Source organism: Monodon monoceros, unplaced genomic scaffold (genome assembly GCF_005190385.1).
Source record: "Monodon monoceros isolate NGI ecotype Baffin Bay Population unplaced genomic scaffold, NGI_Narwhal_1 Super_Scaffold_4, whole genome shotgun sequence".
Taxonomy (NCBI): Eukaryota; Metazoa; Chordata; class Mammalia; order Artiodactyla; family Monodontidae; genus Monodon; species Monodon monoceros.
Window position 1 is genome coordinate 81,225,217 of NW_021703781.1, and position 25,645 is coordinate 81,250,861.

At 60.5% G+C, this 25,645-nt stretch overlaps 1 protein-coding gene across 5 annotated transcripts in view; it reads left to right on the top strand.

Moving 5' to 3' along the window:
- Positions 1-21,045, top strand: part of JAKMIP3 (Janus kinase and microtubule interacting protein 3) — a 43,357-nt gene extending 22,312 nt beyond the window's left edge. For 2 of the 5 annotated variants that reach the window (XM_029245748.1, XM_029245749.1), the window contains exons 5-21: positions 96-242; positions 475-606; positions 1,801-1,836; positions 2,653-2,712; positions 4,066-4,194; positions 4,846-4,974; positions 5,889-5,972; positions 7,473-7,535; positions 9,389-9,487; positions 10,274-10,372; positions 10,459-10,518; positions 13,394-13,459; positions 14,233-14,301; positions 14,390-14,467; positions 17,579-17,782; positions 19,207-19,272; positions 20,995-21,045. In XM_029245748.1, coding sequence (XP_029101581.1) covers positions 96-242; positions 475-606; positions 1,801-1,836; positions 2,653-2,712; positions 4,066-4,194; positions 4,846-4,974; positions 5,889-5,972; positions 7,473-7,535; positions 9,389-9,487; positions 10,274-10,372; positions 10,459-10,518; positions 13,394-13,459; positions 14,233-14,301; positions 14,390-14,467; positions 17,579-17,782; positions 19,207-19,272; positions 20,995-21,045 — 1,572 coding nt within the window. Of the gene's footprint in view, positions 1-95; positions 261-474; positions 607-1,800; positions 1,837-2,652; positions 2,713-4,065; positions 4,195-4,845; positions 4,975-5,888; positions 5,973-7,472; positions 7,536-9,388; positions 9,488-10,273; positions 10,373-10,458; positions 10,519-13,393; positions 13,460-14,232; positions 14,302-14,389; positions 14,468-17,578; positions 17,783-19,206; positions 19,273-20,994 lie in introns of all 5 variants that reach the window. The other 3 variants (XM_029245747.1, XM_029245751.1, XM_029245750.1) reach the window with 3 other exon arrangements.
- The last annotated feature ends 4,600 nt before the right edge of the window (positions 21,046-25,645 follow it).

A 25,645-nucleotide genomic window follows, 5' to 3' on the forward strand; every position in this document is an offset into this window, starting at 1 on the left:
GGCTTATTCTGTTCACTTTACCGCCTCTGCTTGGAGACCGCTGGTTCTCTGCACGCTTGTAAAAATCACTCTGTATGATTTATTTTGTCTTTCAGTTGAAGCGTCTAAGGGAAGCTGAAAGTCAGTACAAGCCGTTGCTGGACAGAAACAGACGCCTGACTCGGAAAAACGAAGATCTGTCCCACGCTTTACGTCGGATGGAGAACAAGTTAAAATTTATCACCCAGGAGAACATAGAGATGGTAAGGGGCCTCGCTCCCGTGTAACCAGCCTCTCCTACACGAGGTTTGGTAACAAGATCAAGCCTTTGGTCTCACGGGCGTTTGTGGGACCAGGAGCTCGCCGGCAAGGAGGCCGTCCACCCACAGCCCACGGGTGGCTGGTGACAGGGCTGCTGGGATGCAGCAGCCGCCCTTCACCAGTCGGGCCCCCTCAGCCCACATGTCGTGTCGTGTGGTCTGGTTGGTTTTTCAGAGACAGAGAGCTGGCATCCTAAGGAGACCCAGTTCCTTAAACGACCTGGACCAGAGCCAGGACGAAAGAGAGGTTGACTTCCTGAAGCTGCAGATCCTGGAGCAGCAACACCTCATAGACGAGCTCTCCAAGGTGACCGCTGGGCACCACCCCGCCCACCCGCCAGCCGCGCTGCTGTCCCCTCCCATCCCCGCTCTGCTGCCCACAGGGCACCCTGAGCCTGGGCTGGGAGGGGCCTGCTGGAGATGCGGGACACCCTCCCGCAGGGTCGGCTCTAGGCGCCCCCCCGCCCCCTCCACTGAAGCCCTCTGCTTCCCTCCCCCCTCGGGACTGCGACCTCAAGAGCAGCAACAGGGCCTGTGTTGGCCCCGGGCCTCTCACAGCACTGGGGGTGGGATCCAAAGTCAGGGCTCTGGCAGGGCCGCGCTCCCGCAGACGGTGTCGGGGAGGATGGGTCTTTGGCCGCCGGCCACACCCCTCTGACCTCAGCTCTCTTCCTGGGGCCTTTCCCCTCTTCTCTGGACACCCACCCACCCTAATCCAGGATGGTCTCCTCTCAAGGTCCATGACATAATCACTCCGCAAAGACCCTGTTTCCAAATAAGGCCGCAGTCCCAGGCCTGGGGCTTGGGGTGTGGGGATATCTCTCCAGGGGGCCCCACCCTCCATCTACGTAGCCCTCCCCCCGTGGCCAGCCCCAGCACAGCTCTTCCAGTCCTTCCACAGACCCTCCTGCAGTTAACCCTCATCAGGGCATCTTCTGCGTCTTTTTGGGACCCTGACTGACTGACTCCACGGTCAGATCAGAACAAGCTGCTTTGGTCATTCTGTGCCCTGGGCGGGGGCAGGGGGAGGAAAGCAGAGGGGACAGCGGTGCTCTGTGTCCTGTCACAGGCATGGCGCAGGGCCAGGGAGCGCTGGTCTGTCTTGTTTCCATGACTGAAATCACCTCCAAAGTAACTGAGATGGGTCGGGGCATCTTCCCACCCCGTGGGCAAGATGGGGTCTCACCACCCAGCCTTCCCTGACAGGGCCTGAGGTCAGAGCTCTTGTCCCTTCGGTGACCAGTGACCGTGCACCCCCACAATAAGAATGCACGAGGGGAGGAGGACAGAGACAGCATCCTGAGCAGTCGCAGACGCTCACTCACCCGGAGCCCCTGCAGGGTCCCGGGTGCCCCTGGGGGCACCAGCTTAGGGAGGGAGGAAGGGCCGGGGCCAAGTAAGACCCTCCCTCTCAGGGCAGGGGGTGGGCGAGAGCAGTGGGCTTCTGGGGGCCTGCGGGGCTCGGGGGCTCCCACGTCTCCATGCGCCTTCTCTCTTCCAGACGCTGGAGACGGCCGGCTACGTGAAGAGCATGTTAGTAAGTGCCACTCAGCGTCCTCTCCTGCATCTCGTCCCACTTCCTGGGCCTTTGTCCCCAGAGCCTTCCTGTGCCAGTGGTTCCTCCCCACCCAGATAGGAGCATCCACCCCCTCCCTGGGTGGGTTTTATGATCACAGTGCCGCTTGCCCAGAGGCTTTGCCGTGGGACTGAGAACGCCCACCCAGCAGGGTCACGCAGGGAAACGGCCAACACCCCAGTTGGCTTTTGGCAACGCCTCATCCAGAGCTGGCTCCCCCTCCAGCCCTGGGACACTCACCCCGCCATGGGTTTCTCCACCCCGGCATGGACCCCAGTCTGGGCCTGGCTGGCTTCCTCATGGCCCCATAAATGCAGCCTAGCTCCCTGGAGAGAACAGGGCCACTGGTCTCACGTGTTAGCGAGGTCTGCCTCCACCGTGTGAATGCCACCCTGTGGACATCTGCCCTGGGAGAGCGGAGAGGGGCTGGGCCCTCCGTCTTTCTCGAATTTCCATTTATGTGTGTGTCACTCTAACCCCTGCCCCGCAGGGCCCCAACCCCAGACAGCAGAGGAAGCTCCAGACGTGAGCTCAGAGACACCCAAACCTGCCGTTCCTATTCCAGCCCGAGCTGCAAAGATGGTCCATCCAAACCCTCAGAGCAAACTGCCCTGAGCAGACCTCACTGCAGTGTCTTTGTGATGATGCAGGCGATAGACCAGCCTCAAGGTCACCCTCGGTCCATTCGATGACGACTCGGAAATATTAACCTGTGTATTTAAAACTGACAGAGCTGTTCAACTACTCAAAAAAATCTCCTCAACTGGTTTTTTGCAGGAGCGTGATAAGCTTTTAAGATATCGGAAACAAAGAAAGAAGATGGCAAAACTCCCCAAGGTAAACGAGTACATGAAACGTGTATTTTAAAAAGCCACTTAACAGGAATGAACCTCTTCCTTTAGATATGAAAAGAAAATGGTTTTCTTATTTCTAAAAGTTGTTCTTATGAAATAACCAAAACAGGACCCAAAGTAAGTATTCCCCTTATATATATATATATTTTTTTAAATTTATTTATTTATTCATTTATTTTCGGCTGTGTTGGGTCTTCGTTGCTGCGCGTGGGCTTTCTCTAGTTGCAGCGAGTGGGGGCTACTCTTCGTTGCGGTGCGTGGGCTTCTCATTACGGCGGTTTCTCTTGTTGAGGAGCACGGGCTCTAGGCGCGCAGGTTTCAGTAGTTGTGGCACGCAGGCTTGGAAGTTATGGCTCACGGGGTCTAGAGCACAGGCTCAGTAGTTGTGGCGCACGGACTTAGCTGCTCCGTGGCATGTGGGATCTTCCCGGACCAGGGCTTGAACCCGTGTCCCCTGCATTGGCAGGCGGATTCTTAACCACTGCGCCACCAGGGAAGCCCTCTCTTTATGTTTTATTTCTTTTTTTTTTTTTTTTTTTTTGCGGTACGTGGGCCTCTCACTGCTGCGGCCTCTCCTGTTGCGGAGCACAGGCTCCAGACGCACAGGCTCAGCGGCCATGGCTCACGGGCCCAGCCGCTCCGTGGCATGTGGGATCTTCCCGGACCGGGGCACGAACCCGTGTCCCCTGCATCGGCAGGAGGCGGACTCCCAACCACTGCACCACCAGGAAAGCCCTCTTTATGTTTTAAATTTAAAAACCGAACCTTGTTTCCTTTAAATTTCCAAGAGAAGATGCGAATTCACCACAGTAATGAGGAGGAGAAGGTAGCTGCGACACGCTCCCCGCCTGGGCCAGGGCCGCGGGCGGCAGCGCCTGGGTCTCTCCCAAGCGGACCGGCGCCCCTGCGCCCCTAGGGAATTTGAAGACCTGGGATAGTTTCTTTGCTGCGCAATCCTTTCTGATAAACCTGAGATTTTTATTAAAGGAGATTTGGGGGACACTCCCAAAGGACCTAACTTGTATCCTGCTTTTTACAAAATGTGTGAGGTTTTTTTTTGGTTTGGTTTTGGAACAACCAACGGTGATCCCCATACAGGCTGTTAGAGATTCCTTAGGCACAAATATGGGCTTGTCTGGCCCCTAGAAAGGCCGCTAGGAGGGCCATCTCCCACTCTGCTGTCCGCCAGCCCGGATGGTGGCCCCCTTGGCCCGAGGTTGGGCGGCCCGAGCAGTGCGGGGCGCGGGCGGTCCAGGATGGAGGCCGGAGTGCGCTCGGGGGCGCCCAGGCAGCTGGTCTGGGTTTGGATTAAAACACCGTCCCTTTTGGTCAGAAGCCGGTTGTCGTGGAGACCTTCTTTGGATACGATGAAGAGGCTTCCCTGGAATCTGACGGTTCTTCCATCTCTTATCAAACGGACAGGACAGACCAGACCCCGTGCACCCCAGACGACGACCTGGAGGAGGTACCCTCCCGCGGCAGCTTCTGGACAGGCCCAGCGGGCGGCGCAGAGGCAGGCAGGGTCGGGGTCAGGAGACTGCTCCCCGGAGGCGGCCCTCACTGGCTGTCACCCTCAGTAACCCACGATTTTGTGCAGTGGGAAACACCTCCCCTGGCAGATCCTGGCGGATGGCCCCACGACCATGAACCCGCTTAGAGATCCAGGACAGGGTAGCACAGCTGCCGCCAGTGAGGACGGGCCTGGGGGAGCTTGGGCCTGTTAGGGTTCCCGTCCGGTCACTCCTGGACATGGCTTGTTCTCCTCTGAAGGCCAGCAGCCCCCCGCCTTCTCCCTGGGGCAGCAAGTGACATCCCAGCCAGGGGGAGGCAGCAGGGGTGACTGTGCAGGAAGGGAGCCTGGAAGGTGAGACCTCAGCTTTAAGCCTTTCACAAGGCCCAGGTCCCTTCCCCACACGCTCCGGCAGAGCGGAGCCTCAGGGCAGCCTGGTCAGGAATGCAGGGTCCCCGGCTCAGGACAGCCTGGCTGGCAGGTGGGCCCCAGCCGAGCCCTGGCCACGGATCAGCCGGCTCGGCCTTTCATCCCAGGGCTCAGGGCCTGCCTCTCGGGTCCCCTGTAGAGGCCCGGCTAACGCTGTGTCTCCGTGCGCCCCTCCAGGGCCTGGCCAAGGAGGAGACGGAGCTGAGGTTCCGGCAGCTGACTATGGAGTACCAGGCCCTGCAGCGGGCCTATGCGTTGCTGCAGGAGCAGGTCGGAGGGACGCTGGACGCAGAGCGAGAAGTTAAGGTCTAACTGACGTCCACGCCACCACGTTCCAGCTCCCACTGGGCTGCCCCGCTTGACCCCCGCCTTGGCAGGGACCCTCGCACCTTCCAGGCCCGGCCCTTCTCTCCCGCCGTCACGGTCGGGCCTGGTGACGCTCACCCAGGCGACCCACACGCGGTTGTTTGGGAAGCAGCTCTGGCGGTCGCTCAGCGGCGGGTGGGCCCGGGCCAGGGCGGGGTCCGAGTGGAGTGGAGGCACCCTCACACCCTGTGTCCCGATGGCCCAAACGCTCTCATCCGTTTGCCCTGGAAGCTGTTCCCAGGGCAGCCGGGGCACCCATCACGATAAAGTGCCCTGCGGCCTGGACCCTGTGAGAGCAGATTAACTCGAGGGAAGGGGGCTCAGACCCCCTAGAAGCCAGCTGGTGCTGGGTGGTGGGCTTTCACGCAGCAGGGCGCCGGGGGCTGGTCTTCTAAAGGAGGTCGGGCTCTGGGGAAGAAAGTGAAAGCGAAGTGCGGAAAAGGAGGCGAGCCCAGGGCGGGCAGAGCGCGGGGAGGGGAGGGAAGGTGCCCGGGGGCTGTGCCTGGTACATCGCTCAGCAGCCCCTCTGCGTGTGTCCTGGTCATTATTGTCCAACGACTAAAGCAGACCCTTCCAGCTCGCACCCAGCAGCTCAATCCTCCTTCATCCTGTAAACGAGGATTCTCCCTAATAATCCCTTCAAATGAATCTATAGATCATCCCCCCGTAATCTCAGCGAGGTCGCGTGCTTCAGCTAAGCCTCCACGTTTCCCCTTTACTCCAGAGCGGTCCTTGCCAAGGGGCTGCTCTCCACTGGTTGAACCAAAAGGCAGACAGTCCCCTTAAAGTCCCGTCCAAGTGGGCGCGTCTGGCTTTTAGAGAAAATTTGATGTATGTCTCCTCCCATCCTACAGACCCGTGAGCAGCTACAGGCGGACGTGCAGAGGGCGCAGACGCGGATCGAAGACCTGGAGAAGGCCCTGGCAGAGCAGGGGCAGGTGAGCACAGGGGCCTGGGTCCCCGGGAGGCTGGGGTGGTGGCCCCCGGGCTGCAGTGCCCCGGCGATGAGGGTGGTGGTCTGTGGGTGTGTCTGTCGGCGAGAACTGTTCATCTGTACGCTGAAGACTGGCGCCACAGCTCCCTGTACTGCGTGTGCATCACACCTCAGTGAGAGATTTCAAAGCGGAAAGAGTGCATACATAAAGGGACTCCACAGCAAGCCTCGAACAAGGCAGGGATCATCCTGGCTGTCCGTGCACGCCTCTCTGGGCTTCATCAGAGATCCTGTCCGTCTCTTAGCTCAAGGCCTGCATTTCAGGTCCCAGGGCTTTGTCGGTCACTCCCCTCAGCCCCCCTCAGCGCTGGACTCCTCAAATCCCAGGGGAGGGCCTCCGTCCCACGGGGCCTGAACCTCCCCCTGCCCTGCTGGATGCTGCAGCCCCAGGTGGACCTCCAGGACGGGCTGGAGGACGTCCAGTGGGGCTGGGAGGGGCTGGGTGGGAGAGGCCAAGCACCGTGCAGACCCACGGAGGACCTGATGTGTTAACTGCGGGGGAGACGGCCGGACAGACGGACAGGGCAAGGACGTGAGCCACTGCCTGGCCAAATTGCCACATCCTCGCCTGAGCGCGTGAGGCCCCGAGTCCAGTGCTGAAGCACCTGAGTCACACAGGACCGGCCCACATCCCCACTCCTCGGGCCCTGAGCCCCCGCCCGGGCTGCGCTCGACCTGAGCGAGCTGCACTCCGGAGCTGTGCGCACAGCGCCACGACCCAGACCCGGAGGCGTCATTCCTGGACCCCATCTGATGTTGCCGCCGGGCGTCTTGCGCCCGAGAAGCACGGTAGCCGAGGGGCTGGGAAGCGAGAAGAGGCGGGAGGAAGCCGGTGCCTTTGTTGCGGAAACGAGTCCTTCAGACTTGCAAAGAACTTCACAGAGGACTCTGCTGAGAAGAAATTTGGGCCCGAGTTCAGTGTCTGGACACCTCACTTTGTGACCAAATGCCGGTGGTGGAGGTTCCTCCAGGGCCTGGAGCTGGAACCGGGGGTCGAGGACACCAGGCCTCCCCCAAGGCCTGACCCAGGGCAGCCCAGAGGGCGTCCACACGGGCCCCACCAGAGCTCAGAGCCTGCCTTGGGCCCCGAGTCCCCAGGTGTGAAGTGGGAGGGACCCCCACCCTGGCACCTGCCCTCTCCCCACCGGCCCGAGCCCCCTGGCTCCCGCTGGCTGTGTGTGTGGGTCCCCCAGACGTGCGACGTCCACATGGGCGCCTGGCCTGGGCTTGCACGAGCCTGGGTGCCATCCACTTCTATCCGGGACCCTCCAAGGAAACGGGTGAAACCCTGGGTTTTCATCAGCTGTGGGGCAGAAGCTACCACTCCCTGGCTACTTCGGCAGCTGGGTGTTGAGTCTTTTCGTCACATCCCCTGTCTGCTGAATTGTGATTTCAATCGTGGTTCCACCCTGCGGTGTATTTATTTCTCCACTTTGATTCCAAGGACATGAAGTGGATTGAAGAGAAGCAAGCGCTGTATCGGAGAAATCAAGAGCTCGTAGAAAAGGTACGCCCCTGCCAGGCCGCGTCTGAGAGTCTGACTGCTTCCCGAAAAGAGCAGGAATTCCCTTGCGCTCAGGGGTGTGCGGGGTCCCTGCGGTGCTGGGCGGTGGGGAGACGGCAGAGGTTCCCCAGCGGAGCCCCAGCCGGGCCTTCTGTGCTTCTCACTCCCATGGGGCTGCCCCCCCGACCCACCCCTCCTGGGACAGGTGGCCTGGAAGGAGGCACCTAGGGTCCCGCCAGCCCCATGTCTATAGCGGCTTCTCGATTCTTGTTTTCTTGCCTGATGGGTTCTGTGGTTGGGGACGGTTAGAAAACCTTTGTGGGCAGTTCATGGCCGTCCCCAGAGGAATGGGCCCAGGACGGCTGGAGCCAGTCACGTGGAACGAGGTGGGAGGGGGCAGTGGCTGCACGTCCAGAGGCAGGAGGGCCAGTGGGGCCTCACTGCTCGCTCTGGCAGCCCCCTCGTCACCCTGTCCTGGTGAGGGTGCTCTTGGTGACCCGTCCCCACCAGCAGCTGGCCTTGTCCACAGGCAGAGGGCGGGCGGGGGCAGCACCTTCTACGGCAGGCACAGCCCTTCTAGAAAAGAGCCAGGCCGGCCACAGCTCGCGAGCCTGAGGGCACCGAACCAGGCCCATGGGCAGAGGCCGGTCCTGCCCCACCTGAAGCCATCAGGCCCACACGGGGCAGTGCTTTGCGTGCCATTCATACCTTAAATGCTGAGCTACACCTACCTGCTTGTCGTGGACCCTCTGCACACGTCTTAAATCAGCACAGTTGTTTCCGTGATGCTCTCAGGCTCACATAAACACTCTTGTGCACCTAAATGCTTGTGTGTACACAGAACGACCGCATACTTAAATGCGCACGCACACATGTGAATGCTCGTGTGCACATATAAATGTTCACGTGCTCACGTAATAGCTTGTGTGCACTCAGACACACATGTGCACCTTTAAACACTCATGTGTGCACATCAACACCTACATATACACTTGAACACAGGCACACTCAAATGTTCACGAGCACACACACACTTAAACACTCATGTGCGCTTAATTGTCACCTGTACACGTAACCCCCACATGCACACGTAACCCCTCATTTGCACACTTGAACACTCATATGTGCACTTAAAACCTGTGCGTTCGTCTGGCACGGTGCCCATGGCCCGTGGGTGCATCCCAGCTGTCCCAGCCGTGCAGAGTGACACACGGTGCAGTGGGAAGCCCCAGCCCCCGAGGGCACCAGCTAACTCAGAGGGCACTGATGCTTCTGGATCCACCTGGACCCATTCCGAGCCGCAGAGCAGGCCCCTCGGCCCCCAAGTTCAACGCGGGGGGACGGACCGAGTTGACGGTGCCCATGGTGGACACGAGGCCACTGAGGACATGTGCCACGGGCTGCACTGTGCTTACCCCTTGGGAGGCGTGGGCCTCACACACGTCAGTTCTGGAGGGGGGCCAGGCAGCCACGGCACACAGCCCCGCCTTCGGACAGCAGTGTTCCTGAGGCTCTGGGCCAGCCTGGGCTCCAAGGGCTGCTGTCCTGGCCGCGGTGAGGCGACATGGCCGCATGGCGACAGCTTACGCCTCTGCCCGCGGTGGCCCTTCTCTTCCTCATCTCTGCTCAGATGGCCCCCCGCCCTGTGTCCCCCGCCCACCCGCTGCCGGTTTAGCCCAGGAGGGGACTCACCTGGTCTCACCAGGGCAGCCCCCCGCGGACTGAGGCCGGAGTGAGGGCTCTGGGCCGAGGACCTGGGCCAGGCGGCCGTCCCCGTGACGCCAGCAGCCGTCAGGGGAAGCTGAGAGCTGGCCTCACGTGAGACTCCAGGGCCTCACACGTCTTTTGTTTTACAGATTAAACAAATGGAGACAGAAGAGGCTCGGTTAAAGCATGAGGTCCAAGATGCGAAGGACCAAAACGAGCTGCTGGAGTTCCGGATCCTGGAGCTAGAGGTGCGGGGTTGGGGTGGGGTCAGAGAGCTGTCACCCCGAGCTGGTACCATCGAGGGCTGCGAGTCCAGCCCTGTCACTCAGAGGAAACAGATGCAAAACGAAACAAAAGTGTCCGCACGCAGCTCTGGAGCCTCCCTCGCTCCTGGTGCCTCGTGGCCCTGGCTGGCAGGCATGGCCACCGTCTCCTACGATGTCACCGCCCAGCTTCGCTTGGTGCGTCTGTGCACCGGCATTTCTGCCTGTCTGGTTTCCCGGCGTCCACGCACGCCTGCAGTGTGGGGAGGGGGCCCCCACGAGTCCAGAGGGAGCTGCCCCTCAGGGTCCTCCCGTCCGCCTCCCGGGGGCAGGAGGGCTGTGTGGCCACTCCGTGTGTGTCGCCCCGTGGCCCAAGGGTTCGTGCGTGTGGTCCTGGGTGAGGACGGTGGCGGCCCCTCCAGCCACTGTCCTCTGTCCTCAGGGTCACTGAGGTCAGGCCCGTGCGGGACACTGCTCCCGGTCCCCTGGGACTCAGATCAGCTCGTCGGCCTCTCAGCAGGCGGGGGCCGCTCCCAAGGGCCTCCCCGTGGGTGGCTGGGAGGCCCCTGCCCCCATCAGTGTCCACACAGGGCCGTCCCCTGGGCAGGAGGAGGGATTGGCCCCTGCTGCGGCAGCCAGGGCTTCGTCTTCACAGAGACCACGCTGACCGTGTTGGGTGGACTTGGTGTCTTCACCGTGTCCCCGGGAGGCCCAGCACTGCCCTCCAGGAGGGAGGGGATGCCCGTGCCCAGACTTCCGCTCTCTGTCTAGGAGAGGGAGAGGAAGTCGCCGGCCATCAACTTCCACCACACCCACTTCGTGGACGGGAAGAGCCCCCTGCAGGCGTACTGCGAGGCCGAAGGCGTGATGGTAACGCCCGCCCCTGCCCGCGTACCCCTCAGCGCCGCGGCCGCCTGGCCGGCGCTCCCTCCCAGCAGCCTGTCCCCCTCCTCTAGGACATCCTGGTCTCGGAGCTGATGAAGAAGCTGGACCTCCTGGGGGACAACGCCGTAAGTGTAGGTCGCTCTCCTGACTTGTGCATGCCTCCCCGTGCCCAGCGCCCTGCACGGTCCAGGGGCCCCTGTGAGTCCCGCTGTGGCCCCACCGCAGCCCACACCCTCCCAGGCGTTTAGGAGAAGTGTCGTTCTTTCTGACACTGTTCCCACACGGGAGTTCGGGGCCTCTGCTCTCACACCTGACTCTTGCAGCAGAGGTGCTTCTGGCCCCGTGTTCTCAGTTTCTGGAATCCCTCTCAGTCTCTAAGCTCTTCCATATTCTTGGTGGGGATGGGGGCTGTGGGTCCTTAGCGTGCCTTAGACACCTCAAACTCAGGGCTTCCCGTTTACTTAGTTTGGGAGGAGGGGCAGAGCCTATATAAATAATCCCCGAATCTCACTTAGGGCAGAGTTCCAATTTCTACAGCAAACTCCAAAAGAATACTAATTGCTGAATGGGCAGAGTGACTGCATCCCTTCACGCCACCCTCCATCCTCCATCCTCTGTCCATCCATTCTCCATTCACCCTCCATCCATCATCCTGTACTTGTTGAGCCCCTGCCCAATGCGGGGGGGATCAACTGTGCTGGAAGAGGGCCCCAATCCACACCCCAGAACGTTTCCGCCACAAGGTATCCTGACAAGTGTACAGTCTACAGCTGGTCCTAAAGCACCTTGGACTTCACGTCCTGGTAACTGCTCTCAAGAAAGATCAAGGCGCTAAGTCAAATTGGTGCACTCCGTGCAGTAGATGGAGGAGAAAAACACATGCAAACACACACACACACACACACACACACACACACACTTCTCACAACGCATACCAAAACCCAGGCGCTCATGCACATCCTTGGGGCCAGTTCTTCCCAGCAGCTTCAAGGCGTTCAGGGCCCTGTATTGACAGGAATCCCTCCTCTCCCCACCTGCCCTTGACTTGGGAAGCAGTGAGGGTGGGGAGCGGGGGGAAGCAGCTCCCAGCAGGGAGGCTCTCTTGGCTGCATTGCCCACCCCCCGACCCTGCCACTAGTCAGACCCCTGGCTCCACCTCGGCCGCAGGTAGCAGAGGTGCTGGTCCACAGCAGGGATGGCATTGTCACGATGTGCTCCGGGGTTCAGCCTGAGTATCAGCCCCCATCATGGGCTCTGGGAACCTTTCAGTTCACAGCTGGAGAGACCGAAGCCCCAGAGGGCACCCACCCAGGTCACGGAGCTGCGGTACTGGCCAGCTAGAACGAGCCCAGGTCTGCCTAGTTCTGTTCGGGGCCCCTCCCAGCCCAAGAGCACCAGTGCACATGACGGCCCTGGAGCCATCACATGGCCTCAGAGGCGGGGGCAGAGGACACACTGCCGGTCTTACGTGCAGGTGACCTCTAGAGACCCTTGACAGTTTCTGAAGGACCATGGGGGCGACCCTTAGGTCTGTCGTGTGCACATAGACACACTTCAGGCAGACGACAGGGATAGCCTGGCCCTCTCCTCTTCTTAGCCAGGGCACGCTGAAGCTGTGGCCACTGTCTCCAGGCTGCTTCCCAGAAGGCTGCAGCCTCCCAGCTGGCCACGGGGCACCTGAGCCCCAGGCCTCGGTTTCCCCAGGAGTCAGGGTCCTTGGAGTGGAGCAGAGGGGCCGGCAGGGGGCAGAATGGACCCCTGTCCTCCCTGGTGGGCCATCTGCTCACTGCTGCTGCACCTGGGCCGCAGTGGGGACAGGTCACCCAGGGAAGGCTGCGAGGGTGGAGGAGACAGCACATTGCCAAGGCCATGGTCACCTCCAGGAGGGAGTAGCTGGAGCCCAGCCAGGCTGCCCACCAAGTGGAACATCGCGGGCCCTTCAGCCTGGCCTGACCACGTCGAGGCAGCTTCCCTCAGTTACCCGGAAGCCCCCCGCAGCCCCCCACACTCCCCATCCCGGCCATTAGGCCCAGCCCTGCCTCGGGAGGAGGGTGGGGACAGCCTGGCAGTGTCCCCGGAAGCCAGAGGGATGAGGGGCGCCTGGCCCCGGCACCACACCGAGTTGGGCTGCAGCATGCCTGAGGACGGAGCCTGCCTCTGTCCCAGCAGCTGGCCGCCGACCCCCACCTGTGCCTACTGCTGCCGGGGTAGGGGGTGGTGAGAGACCCCTGCCCCTGGGGAGCTCACGCTGCGGAGGGAGCAGGCGGGAGGTCTTTCGGAGTGGGTGGCCCTGAATCAGGGAGGTTCTGGGGTGGGGGGGGGGCGCCCTCAGCTCAGCGACCCTAGTGGGCTCCTCCCTGCCTGTCTCTGCTCCCCTGACCCCTGTTGGCTGTCCCACAGGTGGGCCCAGCAGTGGGGACACAGCCCAGCTGCCTCCACCCTGGTGCTGTTGCAGGTGGCACATCCTCTGAGGATGCCCCCTGGCCCCAAAGCCAGAGTCACCCTGCCCAGAAGGACCACCCAGGCGGGCCCTTTGGGGCGAGGCATGAATAAAACATGCAGAAAAAAGGCAAAACGGCAGGGATGGGAACCATTTCATAGCCATGAGTGTTTGATCTTTGCTTCACATTCGTAAGTTGTGCTGTAATAATTGAGGCCGCCTGTGCGGAGAGCTGGCTTTAAATAAAAACCCAACAGAGAACCGGGAAGCCTGGCTGCTCGTCCCGTCACCCACTGTCCCATTCTGCCTCACTGGCTACCTTAGACGTGGTCACCAGCAGTGAGAGGACCAGAGGGGGCAAGACGGAGAGCCACCCCAGAGCTGGCAGGACCAAGAGGAAAGAGGATCAGAGACTCCCGGGAGGGCCTTTTAGTGAAAGCGACATTTAGCTGTGATCCCAGCTCCCTTGCACCCGTCCCATCAGCGCCACGGAGAGCCCGTCACTCAGCCCGGCCACCCAGAAGGCACTTCCCCTGACCATGCGTGAATTCTGCTTTTGGGTGCAGAATCTGACCAATGAGGAGCAAGTGGTCGTCATACAAGCCAGGACAGTCCTGACCTTGGCCGAAAAGGTAACAGTGACTGTGGACGCTGTCGGGACGGGGCCGGGCTTCCCGAAGCCTCCCTTTCTGGCTCAGCACACAGAAGACGCTCACCCTGGGAGGAGGGCTACCGGGAGGTGGGGTTGGGGTCCACAGATCCCGTTTGCCTCGGGAGGTCTGGCACACGCACAGGTCAGCCAGCACTGCTACGCGTGTCTGCAAGTGACAGATTCAGCCAGACCTCTCCCCAAGGCCACTCGGCCTCCGCCTCCCCCCAGAGGCTGGGAAGTATGGTGGGTCTGTAAATCGGCAGCATCTGTCTCACCTGCCGGGACCCTCCTCCGGGGTCGCCCAGCCCTCCCGGGCTCCCCACCCTCCAGCCTCTCTGCTCCCACGGGCCGCCTGCCTGCGCCCGGTCCCACCCCCGCAGCCAGAACCCATGGGCCTGCTGGCAGCGCCCCCCCCCCCAGCGGCCCCCAGCAGGGCGGGCAGGGGTGTCCAGCAAATGGGAGCTCAGGGGCCAGCACCCCGGGAGAACGGGCCGCCTAACGTCCCTCCTCTCCCGGCGCTGGGGGGCAGACTCCCCGGACACGAGGCGGGGCTGCGCGGGGGCACCCGGGCCTGGCCCGCACGCCGGGCACACGGAGCCCATGATGCCAGCCCAGCCCTGACTCCCACGAGGGCTGAGCCCTCCCCTCCTGGAGGAAGACTGGGAAGGGCAGGGAGGGCCAGGCCCCCAGGCTGTCTCCCCGGGGCTCAGCGAGGTGGGCTTCGACGCCTGAGCGCCTCCCGTTTGTGTGCAGTGGCTGCGGCAGATCGAAGAGACGGAGTCGGCCCTGCAGCGGAGGATGGCGGACCTGGAGAGCGAGAAGGTTCGTGTGCACCTGGCCACGTGGGCCCGCGGCCCTGCGCTCCAGGTCGGCTGCGCCAGGCCCAGGCACGGGTCCTCTTGCATTTCAGGAGCTGTTCAGTAAACAGAAGGGCTACCTGGACGAGGAGCTGGACTACAGAAAGCAGTGCTTGGACCAAGCTCACAAGGTAAGAGAAGTACAGCTGCCGGAACCCCCAGGGGCGGCGGATTTGGGGTAGAAACGGGGAAGGTTGTTCCCACGGCCAGCATGGTGCCTCGGGGGCCACGTGGCCTCGGACCTGCCTGGGAAGATCCTGCGCCCAGTGTGACCAGCGTGGGGTCACTCTTCGCATTTCTCCTGCCGGACACCCCTCGCCCGGCGAGCTCCGAGGACGCCTTACTGCTCCGTCAGCACCCCTTGGCCCCAGGAGTGCAGGCACACGAGCAGAAGTCAAGTGGGTATTTGAAATGAGCTGAGAAATAGAATTCATTGAAACAATGCATTTACAAATGAGGTGAACACAGCTGAATGTCAGTCAGTCCATCATCCCGCCCGCGACCCCCGCTTCTGTCCATCTGCACCAACCAGTGCACACGTGCCCTTTGTACGTGCCTGCCCCATGGGAAACCATTTCCCCCCTGAGAAGCCTGAAGGGACGTCCCCGTGTGCGGTTAACCCCGACATCAGTGCTGAAAAGATGGGTCCTGGAGATGACATCAGGGAGATGGCTTTGTGACACACGGACACACGAACACACGCGCCCGCGTGCCGCAGGAAACGTCGCCCCGGGACCGTGGAGGGTGCTCCCGCACACAGGGCCGAGGGATGCTGTCAGGGCCCCCGGTGATGCTGGGTCCACTCCTGGTCTGATGACTGTCAGGGCTGCTCCCCGCGTGATACTGTTTGGGGGCCCCCTTCCTCCAATTCCGGCAGGAAGGCTGCACGTTTGGCTCTCCCTCCCTGGTTTTCTTGACTCCATAGTTAGGCCTGTACTTCCTGCTGGATAATTAGCCATTTTATCTGCCATTCACAAAACCCTGTGCAGGAGGGAGGCACCTACTGCCTTGGGATGACCTGGCGGGGGGGGACACAGGCCTGTGGGAACCTGCTGGGTTTCACACCCTCCCTGCTCTGTGAGCACAGGAGCCACAGCTGGGTTTTGAAGGGGAAGGGTGGTCCCCGCGTGGCTGAGGGCCGTCTAGGGCAGCTGGGAGTAGAGGCCTGGCCATTCACAGATGAGGACGCGCGCTGGGGCGAGGCTGTGCACACAGAGCCGGCATCCGGTGGCCTGTCGCTCAAGGTCATGCATGCAGGGAAGGTCAGAACATCTCCATCTCCTGCCAGTCTTGGGGTTAAGCCATCGTGATGCTAATTCTAAGCCCCACACTCAGCTGCGTTTATTTTTTTTATTTTTTTGTGTGTGTGGTACACAGGCCTCTCACTGCTGTGGCCTCTCCCGCTGCGGAGCACAGGCTCCGGACGCGCAGGCTCAGCGGCCATGGCTCACGGGCCCAGCCGCTCCGTGGCATGTGGGATCCTCCCGGACCGGGGCACGAACCCACGTCCCCTGCATCGGCAGGTGGACTCTCAACCACTGCGCCACCAGGGAAGCCCTCAGCTGCCTTTATTTTAAAGCTGGAGCGTATGTTAAACACACTAAGGTCTTTTGCTCTAGGAAGTGGCAGCCGATGTGCTGTGTGAGCTGGCAGTGACAGCTGGGGACGGTTTATTTTGTAGCCGTCAGGAACAATAACACATAAGCGAGGAACAAAGGTTTCCCCCCCCCCATTTCCTAAAATGTCTACTCAGCCAAAAGGACTTTCCATAGTTATTTTGCCTGAAGAAGGAGAAACATTCATTTCTGAAGAGGTTACGCTTTTGATGGGAAGATGGGAAGCATATAGCTTTTGCAAAGATTGTATCTGTGAAATTTCCTGAGGAACAAGCTTTAAAAGTGCTCCAGATCCAAGTGCTAAGTCACTAGGAATTTATAACAAGGTCTGTGTTTTGGCGGCTGGGTGGCAGCAAAGGGATGACACTGCATGCGTGTCTGGGGACCAGCGGAATGGCCGGCTCTCCACGTCGGAGCCCTGGCGGGGCAACGCAAGGGCCCTGGGCTGGAGCCCCCCTGGAGTCTGAACCCCGCTCCCCACCAGCAGGGCCCTGTGCAGGCCGTCCAGCTCGGCAGTCATCAGCCTGCCTCAGTGCCCTCACCCGTGAGCCGGGCCTAACAAGAGCACCTGCTTCCTGGAAGGGGCGGGACTGAAGGGCTTCATGGAGGTGAAGCCCTAAGCCGGTACAGGCACCCACGGGCACCCACGGGCGTGGGCACCCTTAGGGCTATCATTTGGGACAGAGGAGGGGAGGGGCTGGGAGGCGGGCAGAGACCGGACACGTGGGGCCTCATGTGCAGGCAGCAGGGAGGGAGGCAGACAGACAGACAGACAGGGAGAGAGAAGGGGAGGAGAGGTGGGGCAGGTGTATGTCTCACAGTCTGGAGGCCAGAAGCCTGACACCAAGGTGCTGGCGGGGCCACATCCGTCTGAAGCTCCAGGGGAGGCCCTCCTGCCTCTTCCAGCTCCTGGGGGCCCAGGTGTTCCCGGGCTTGTGACTGAGTCACCCCAATCTCTGCCCTGTGGTCACATGGCTTCCCCGCATCTTCCGTGACTGTCTCCAAGTTGTCCTCTTCTTCCAAGGCCACGAGTCAGTGGACTGAGGCCCCCGATCCAGTCTGACCTCACCTGCACTGGGTGGCATCTGCCTATTTCCACATGATCCACATTCACAGGTGCTGGGGGTTAGGGCTTGATGTTTCTTTGAGGACACGAGTCACCCCACAGGCAGCACTGGGGACAGCAGAGCTAGTGGCCTGGCCCCTCGGCACTACTGCAGACAAACCCTGTGAGCACCGCCCTCCTTCCTTCTTAGCGACTCAGAAGCCCAGGGTTTGGCGAAGCTTGTGAGCAAAGGAAGAAGCCTTTGTTGTTCTTTCCTCAAGGGACACCCGCCCAGCCCACTGCCCCTCTGGCCCTCATCCGACTCTGGCCTCAAACTCTGCTGACCTCGATGTCCCTAATGTTTCACTGCACGTTAAACATCGCGTGGAAGGGAATGCTCTTGAAATAATCACTCCCGGACTGCTTCCAGCCTCCAGAACATCGTTTAACTGGTCCAGGCGGAAGCAGTCCCCTCTGTGGGCTGGCCTGGTGGCGGCGTGACCCCAGGGCGGGGTGCCCCAGTCCCCCAGGCCGTCCCCGGGGGAGGAGGCAAGGACTGACGTGTCCCCTCCCGCCCCCAGCACATCCTGGAGCTGGAAGCCATGCTGTACGACGTCCTGCAGCAGGAAGCTGGGGCCAAAGTGGCAGAAATGCTGCCGGAGGAGGAGCGCGAGAAGCTCAGGGTGGCGGTGGAGCAGTGGAAGCGCCAGGTCATGAGCGAGCTGCGCGAGCGGGACGCCCAGATCCTGCGGGAGCGCATGGAGCTGCTGCAGCTGGCGCAGCAGGTGCGCAGCAGGGGCGCCGCGGGCGCAGGACCTCCGGGCGGAGCGGGGCTTCCCATGCCTGGCCCTCTGATGGCCACACCTCCGGTGACAGTACCCTCCCGTGGCTGCGCCCCCCAAAGGTCATGCCCCCAGTGGCCACGCCCCAAAGATCATACTCTCCTGTGGCCACGCCCAAAGGTCATGCCCTCCCTGTGGCCACGCCCCCATATCCCTGCCCTCCAATGATCATGCCCCCAAGGCCAGGGCCTTCCACTGGCTGTGCCCCCCGATGGCCATGCTCTCTAGTGGCCGTGCCCATGGGGGACCCTCCTGCCGGACTGCCTGTCCCTCCAGACCAGCCTCCTGGGCCATCCCACCCAGGCGTCTGGGTGGCACAGCCCCCCTCCTGGGTCCCCCCCCCCGCTCTGGGTCTCTTCCGTGGGTCCTCCCTCAGTGGCAAGATCCCAGTGAAGGTGTCATCTGGGGAACAGCGGCTCATGGGCTAGGGACTTGGGGACCTTCTCTTGGCCTACAGGCACTTGGGGCCCTCAGGCCAATCTGGCCAGTTCATTTCTAACTGGGGGTGAGGGATCTTGGCAGACTAGACAGGCTTGGTGTGTAAGACATGCCTCAGTTCCACTGTGTGTGCTGGCGTGGCCTTTGTGGCTGTGTTCCGTGTTCAGATACACTAGTGAATCCAGGTTTACTGTGAATGTCAGAGGGCTAATGTCTGACCAGAGCATTGGTCAGCTCCCAGGACTCTCGCTGCCAGATCTGGGGTGGTCAGTGTGAGGACTGCCGCCTGCAGCCCCTCACTCCCATCAGACGGGCTCTGATCAGAGCTCAGCTGCGTCCAGGCTCCAGGCCAGGCGTCCAGGTCCGGCGTGGGCACACACGTGTCCATCTGCCCGGCATTGTTCACCAAAGTGAAGACTAGAGTTTCCAAACTTGAGGTCAGCCTTGCCAGGAGAGTCCTCCCCGTGACTGACTTTGTGACCCTTCTGGCTGCTCCTCTCACTGCCGTAACGGCGTTTTGGAAGGACTGTGAATTGGGCCCTTACCATTTCCTTGGGCTTCTAGCATCATGGTTTATGACCTGGAGATGTAGGAGGTGGGAGGGTGTCATTCCCGTCACAGGGAGCGTGGCCGAGGGGAAAGCTGTCCTCTTCGCTCTTGCTGTTGCAGAGAGCAGACAGAGGGAGGCTGTGTCCGTAACGGAACCTGAGGCAGGCACACTGGCTCTCCTCCCGAAGCCGAGGCTCCTAAAAGTCGGCGGGGGTGGGGGGCAGCCCGAGGCCCCTGGCCCCCTCGCCGTGGCCAGCATGGCAGCTGCTCTGTGGCGACTGGCCCACCAAGAACATGCGTGAAAATCCTGGAAGGCTTTTGCCCACTTGGTTTCCCAAATATTCTGATTATTGAGGATGTTCCTGCTTTTAACATTGCAGAGAATTAAAGAACTAGAAGAAAGAATAGAAGCTCAGAAGAGACAAATAAAGGAACTGGAGGAAAAGGTAAGGCAAATACGAATCTGGGGGCTTGCTCTGTTGTCGGAGCTCACACACAAAGACAGGACAGGTATCTCAGGATGCCATGTAGCACTAGGTCTGAGGTTGGGGTATTTTTGGACAGAAAGAGGCTTCAGGGACGTGTCTGCTCGGGACAAGGAGCCGGAGCCCAGGGTCTGGGAATAACCCCGTCCGTGACAACCCAGCCGTGCCACCCCGAGGGCCGTGCCTCTCACGGCCTCAGTTTCCCCGGCCGTCGGGGTGCCTGCAGACCAGCGACCAGCGGTCCCTTTAGTGTGATTCCTTGACTGTGGCTCCCAAGTTTGGAAACGGCAGGTGCTGGGGTGCAGTTGGTTGGGGGCCGTGTGGCTTGGGGTTGGGGAGGACTATCCAGCTCTTCTCCCGACGGCTGGCTCTGAAACTTCCAAATCAGGGTGCACAGAGCACCCTCAGAAAGAAGCCTGCAGCGTGTACTTAGTTCTAGGACAGCTGAGCTCTTTTGGTCTGTGATTTAGGACGTTTCGATGGCTTCTAGCAGGCAGACTGCTTGTTCGCATCTTGTGACCGGTCTTGCCTGTGGGGTGGATCTCACCAAAGGCCGGCTCCCCTCTGAGCCTCCCTGGCTTGTCCCTGCCAGAGAGAACGGGAGGCTGGGGTCTGGACAGGACCCGCCACCCGCAATAGGCCACACGTCCTCAGCCCTGCCTGGGCAGAGCCAGCAGAGGCTCTGTGCTCGCGGGGCACAGGGACCCCTCCCCACGGCAGCCCCTGCAGCTGGACCTCCCCCTGCCCCGCCCACCCCTCCTCCAGATGAACCCGGCCCCTTCCCTGGCCACTTTACTGCCATCTGCCGAGCAGTCTTGGTGGTAACTTGCAAATCCAGAGCTGGTGACAGGCCCCTAGAACCGTGAGGGGCACGACCTGCAAAGCAGAGAGACAGCCGGGGAGCAATTATGTGCCTGCCCATGGGCGCCAGACCGTGGGCGACACACACCTGGCTCGCCCGGGGAGGCCGGCGGGACGCGCAACCTCGAAGCGATGCAGTCTCTCCCCCAAAATGAACCTCTCTTTCCTTTTGCATTTTAAAGTGAGAGCATTTGTTTGTATTAAATACTAGAATTTTAAAAATTCGGTGTTTATTCTTTTAATCTAGCTGAAGCAGCTCTGCTTTTCCAAGCAGTTGTACCACCATCAGATTTTCTCTTGTGCCTAAATTGGCTGGACACCTCCCCCGACCCAAAATGAGGCTCCAAGTGTGAAATCTATTCAGCAAGTTGGCTGTACTTTATCACTTATAATGGGACTGAGACCAAAATATCATCACGGAGGGTGGTGTTTGCCTGTTGGCACTTGGATTGTCTTTCCGTAAGATTCCTGTCACCATTATAGCCACTTAGCGCCCTCGCCGCCAGCCCTGGTGACAGGTCCAGATGGCCGGTCCCCGCCGCTCCCCCAGAGGCGAAGTGACCAGCAGAGCCTCCCTCCTGACTGTCACCCGCAGCCTGGCCTGTGGACGGTGCAAGGTCCCTGGGGAGGGGACAGCACCGTCGCTTCAGGCCCCTGGCAGCGCAACCCTTAAACCACTGGACACCAGGATGTGCTCCTGAGCCCCAGCTGGCATCTCCACGTCGCTGTGTCTGTGATCACGTTATTTCTTGCCAAAAGCCCTACAAACTCTTTTTTCTCTTTCTTTCCTTCCATGTCTCCACCCTCCCCTTTCCTTTTTAGTTCCTATTTTTGTTCTTATTTTTCTCCTTAGCTTTCATTCTGTGGTCATAGCTCTCCTGGGCACCCTGGCGTGGTGAGTATTTCGTCTGCATCGTAAGGACCAGCACAGCCCCCGCTGTTCCGTAAGCAGGGGGTGCTTCCGGAAGGGGACAGCCAGGGGTCCCCCAGGTCCTAGAGGGGAGGGGCCTGCCATCGTCAGAGGGGAAGGGGCGCTTGCCTTCCTCGAGAAGGAAGGAACGCAAAGGACCCCCTCCCACGGAACCTCCACTGGGGAGAGATGCGCACACAAAACCACTCCCTGTTCTCTGCTCTGGGCAACTCGGCAGGGAGCAGTGCCGGTGGTTTTGTGTCTTTTTGTCTTTTCCGTTTATGAAGTACAAGCTTGGGTGACACTGGAAATTCAGCCAGAGATGCCCACTTTCCCCGACAATCTGGGCTCACTCACGACGTCACAGTCGTGCTGAACTGTGGCATCGTGCCTGCGGCTTTCAGGCCAAGGCCGCATGTGAAAGCTTGACCACCACTTCCTTCCCAGACAAGATGAGAGGACAAGTAGGGCGTGGCCTCACCATCCCGTCTCCGTCTGTGGCCCCCGCCCTCAGAGGACCTCCCCTCGGGAGCAGGGCCACCCTTCCTCATAGCCCCATCCCTCCAGCCCTTCCCTCTCGCCCTGCAGCCTCCCTGACCTGTGTCCTGCATCTCTTTTCTTCCAGCCCTCCGAGGAGCCAGACCCCTTTCCTGCAGTTGGACCAGAGAGCAGCAGGTGCCCTGGTGGCAGAGGGAGATGCCGCATCTCATTCCTGAAGACTCAAGAGGATCTGGGCTCTGCATACCCCCTCCCGTCGAGGAAGAGGGAGAAAGGGGGTCTTTGAGCACCTCTGCGGGGGACTGTCCATTTTGATGAGCCAGAATTAGAACTAGTTCTCTGACTGGGGCTCCTCTGAAGAGACCTTGTCTTGGCTGTGGACCCTGGGGTCCTTCCTCGGGACGCGGCCTCCCAATCCTAGTTACAGGGACGCACGAGTCCCCTGCTGCACAGGTGTGAAGAGCTGCTTCTGTGCAGGAGCCCCAAACTCCCACCTCCCGTTGTTCCCTTGATGACCAAAAGGTGTCTCAAAGGAAGATTCCCAGAAACAACGCAGGCACCCCGCAAAATGACGCAATGAAGCTGCCACCACGGTGGTGACCTTCGTTCAGGGAAATGGGGACGGTTCATGGAGCATCTCAAGGACCGTTGCCCCGTGTCTTCCAGGACGGACGGGCTGTGAAGACGCCGTGACTCACTGGCTGGGGTCCTGAGCACTTACTGAGCGACACATCCTGCCACCCTGCCTTGTTGATGACGCTGTCACTCGCGGGAACAGAACTGTGGCTGCCATGGTGCCATCAGCTTCCTGCACGAGCTGCGCCGAGGGACTGACCAAAGGGATGACTGGGGAGCCTAGTAGTGGGAGCTGGGACCAGAGCAATGGACCGACTGGGAAGGGGCGTGAGCTTGTCAGAGACTCAGGGGCCAGAGGACACCTCGGGCTGTGCAGCACCGTGGAGCCCCTCAGGCTGCAGGCGGCCAAAGCTGCCCCGTGCAGAGCTCCAGCCTGCACGCTCAATGGGCAGCGCCCAGCGAGGATGACCGTGCCCCGGGGCTCTGCGGACGTGAGAAGGGGGCCCGACGCCCAGGTGCCCAGCAGGTGAGGCTCGGCCGTCATCCCTGGGGCGTGGCGTCTTCCTTCCCACCCTTTGTGGGCCCTGTGGGCACCAGCACACCTCCTTCTGGTCTGTGGGATCCCACCTCCTCTGCGGCGAGGTTGGTCCCGTTTGAGATGTAGGTTCAATTTGCTGGGACGCGGGCCCTGCAGCAGGAGCCCTGGTGTCTATACAGGTGGGCGGGGGCAGGGTGAGGGCGGCTCACCTCCTACCATGGCCTCTGGATCAGAGTCTGCTCCCTGGGGGCATCTGGCGTGGGCTTCTCCCTGGTCTGAGGTGCTGAACCCATTACAGGTCTTCTCCGCCCAGACCCAGGACACCCCCCGCCAAGGCTAGCCGAGGCCTCCAGAGGTGCCCAGTGGTGGGTCCCAGGGCACATCCCTGAGCTACAAGGGCAGCCTCTCTCAGCTCCTGGCAGAGAAGAACTCCTCAAGGGCACCTGACCACTTCTGCGGACTCGGGCCCTGGCCCTGCACCCCCAGCTCTGCTGGCCTGCCCCGCCCACCCCATCTTGCTGCTCCCACAAACTCCAAAATGAGAGAGCGTCCCACCTTGTCTTGTGGAGCCATCCCTCCCACTGACCCTGACTCCCAGCTCAGTGGGCCTCCCTGTGTCCCCAGATCGTCACCTCCTCTCCCTGCCGCAGGGCTCGGAGGCATCCCTGGGGCGGCCGAGTGGGTCATCCCCACGGCAGGGACGGAAGATCTGGACGGGCTTCATGCTCCACTAGTGAGCCTTCCTCTCCAGGCAGAATCTCCTCGGCAAGTGTGTTTCTGTGGGACGTGGTGAGGCTCTGGTGGGGATGCAGTTCTGTATCCGAGTCTGCAGGGCGTGATGTGGGGTGCCGTGTCCCCCCATCACAGAGCCGCCTGAACCTGTAAGAGTGGGGCTGCAGGGGCCGCAGGAGATGCACCACTGGGCAGAGAAGGGAGTGAGGCAGAGCAGATGCAGAGCGAGGCCAGAATGAGATCACCGCCGGCTCACTCAAAGGGGCCTCGGGACACTTTGCTCTTTCACGTGGCACGTCTGGGCACGTGTTCCTCTAAAGGGGCTCATCTCTGGAAACCGCATGCGGTTAGCCTGGTGCAGGGCCCAGGCACGGCAGTATCTGCTCCCGCGTCCCCAGGGGTGCAGGGCATAGCCTCAGGCTAGAAAGGTCACTCTGGAGGCTGGTTCTGGAGTGGAGCCCGGTCCCCGCCTGGTCACCGGCCTAGTTCCACACGTGGGCCCTCAAATCCGAACACGCCTGGTCCCCAGAGTTCGGGGTCCCTGGAGTTCGGGGTCTCCTCTTAGAACTTGCGCTGAGGTCCTTGGGCTGCGCCGTATCGTGTGGAGGAAAGTACCAAATGCACCAGTACTGCGTGTCCGATTGCTTGGTAAGGACGATCCACTGTCACGGCCTGACCTCAAAGGTCACTTGTAGCCGGTGAAGGACAATGAACGACACGCATGGGCACGGCAATGCCTGAATCAAAACGCACTGCCCACAGTCCCCGAAGGCCCGCACGGGACGCGGGGTCACCTCTGCCCCATCGGCGTCATCCCCGCAGCCTTCCCCCTGCTGAGCCAGCCTGGCTCTGGGGTCTGCCTTGCCATGTGCCCAGCACCGGGGACCGTGCCCCAGAGCTGTGAGCAGGTCTCACCTGTGGAGGAGCCAGAGCCAGATAAGGATGGCTGAGAGCGTGAGAACAGGTCCAGAGGCAGGGGCGCCGGGCAGGCACGGCCTCCCTGGGGGCCCGGAGACCTCCAGGACCTGGACGTTGATGGGGGCCCCCTTGGACAGAGCCATTTTGTGGGTCTGGAGACCCAGAGGTGGCTCAGACCAACTCCCGGGTGCTCATGTTGGGGTAGCCTGGGTGGGGGGCAGTGGGTGTCGCAGTTCGGGGACGGACCTGTGCTGCACGTCTCGGCTCGGGACACCGCACAGCAGCCTTGGAGCCACAGGGTCGGGTGTACGTTTGGCGCAGTGCGCGCAACACGAGAAGTTAACAGCTTCCTAAGCAAGCACCTCCTTTCTCCCGTCAGCTTTTTTTTTCTAAGATTATTTTTGACGTGGACCATTTTTAAAGTCTTTATTGAATTTGTCACAATATTGCTTCTGTTTTATGTTTTGGTTTTTTGGCCGAGAGGCATGTGGGATCTTAGCTCCCCGAACAGGGGTCAAACCCGCACCCCCTGCACTGGAAGGCAAAGTCTTAACCACTGGACCCCCAGGGAGACCCCATCAGCTTTTTAAAAACCTCTTATTGTAAAATAGTTACAGAGTTAAAGGAAAGTTGCAAAAATATTAGAGTATAAAGTTCCTGTACACCCTTCACCCAGCTTCCCCAGGTGTTCACATCTCATGGAATCACAACGCACTTTCCAAGTTTAGCTGGCCACCCACTCAGTTCAGACAAGCGTTTCTGCTCCAGGACCCCATACTCTGTTGAGTCGTTCTCCTGGTCCCTCCCGGTGGGTGACAGTTTTCTTAGCTTCCGCGTCATCCTTGACCTTGGCACCCTATAGGAGCTGGTGGATTATTTCGTGGATTGTCCTCCAGTTTGATTTGTCTGATGTGTTTGAATGATTGGACTGAGGTTATGCATTCTTGGCGAGACTGAGCCCAGGTGACCCCCTCTGAGTGTGTTCGATCAGGGCGGCACGACGTCCCTACACTGTATCCCTCTGATGTGAACCTTGATCAAGGTTCTGCCAGGTTATCCACTGAAAAGTTGTCATTTATAACTATAAATAGATGGGGAGAGACACTTTGAGACTAAGCAAGTACCCTGATCCTCTTTAAACTTGTGCCCAATAACTTTAGCAGACATGAGTGGGTCTTTCCTGCCACAGTGATTACTGCCTGTTCTCGTGGTTTTCTATCCCTACGTTCCTTCTATTTTATTAGAATTTTTCTCTGGAGAAGACCTGTCCCCCTTCTCTCATTTTTTCTTTATCCAATTAT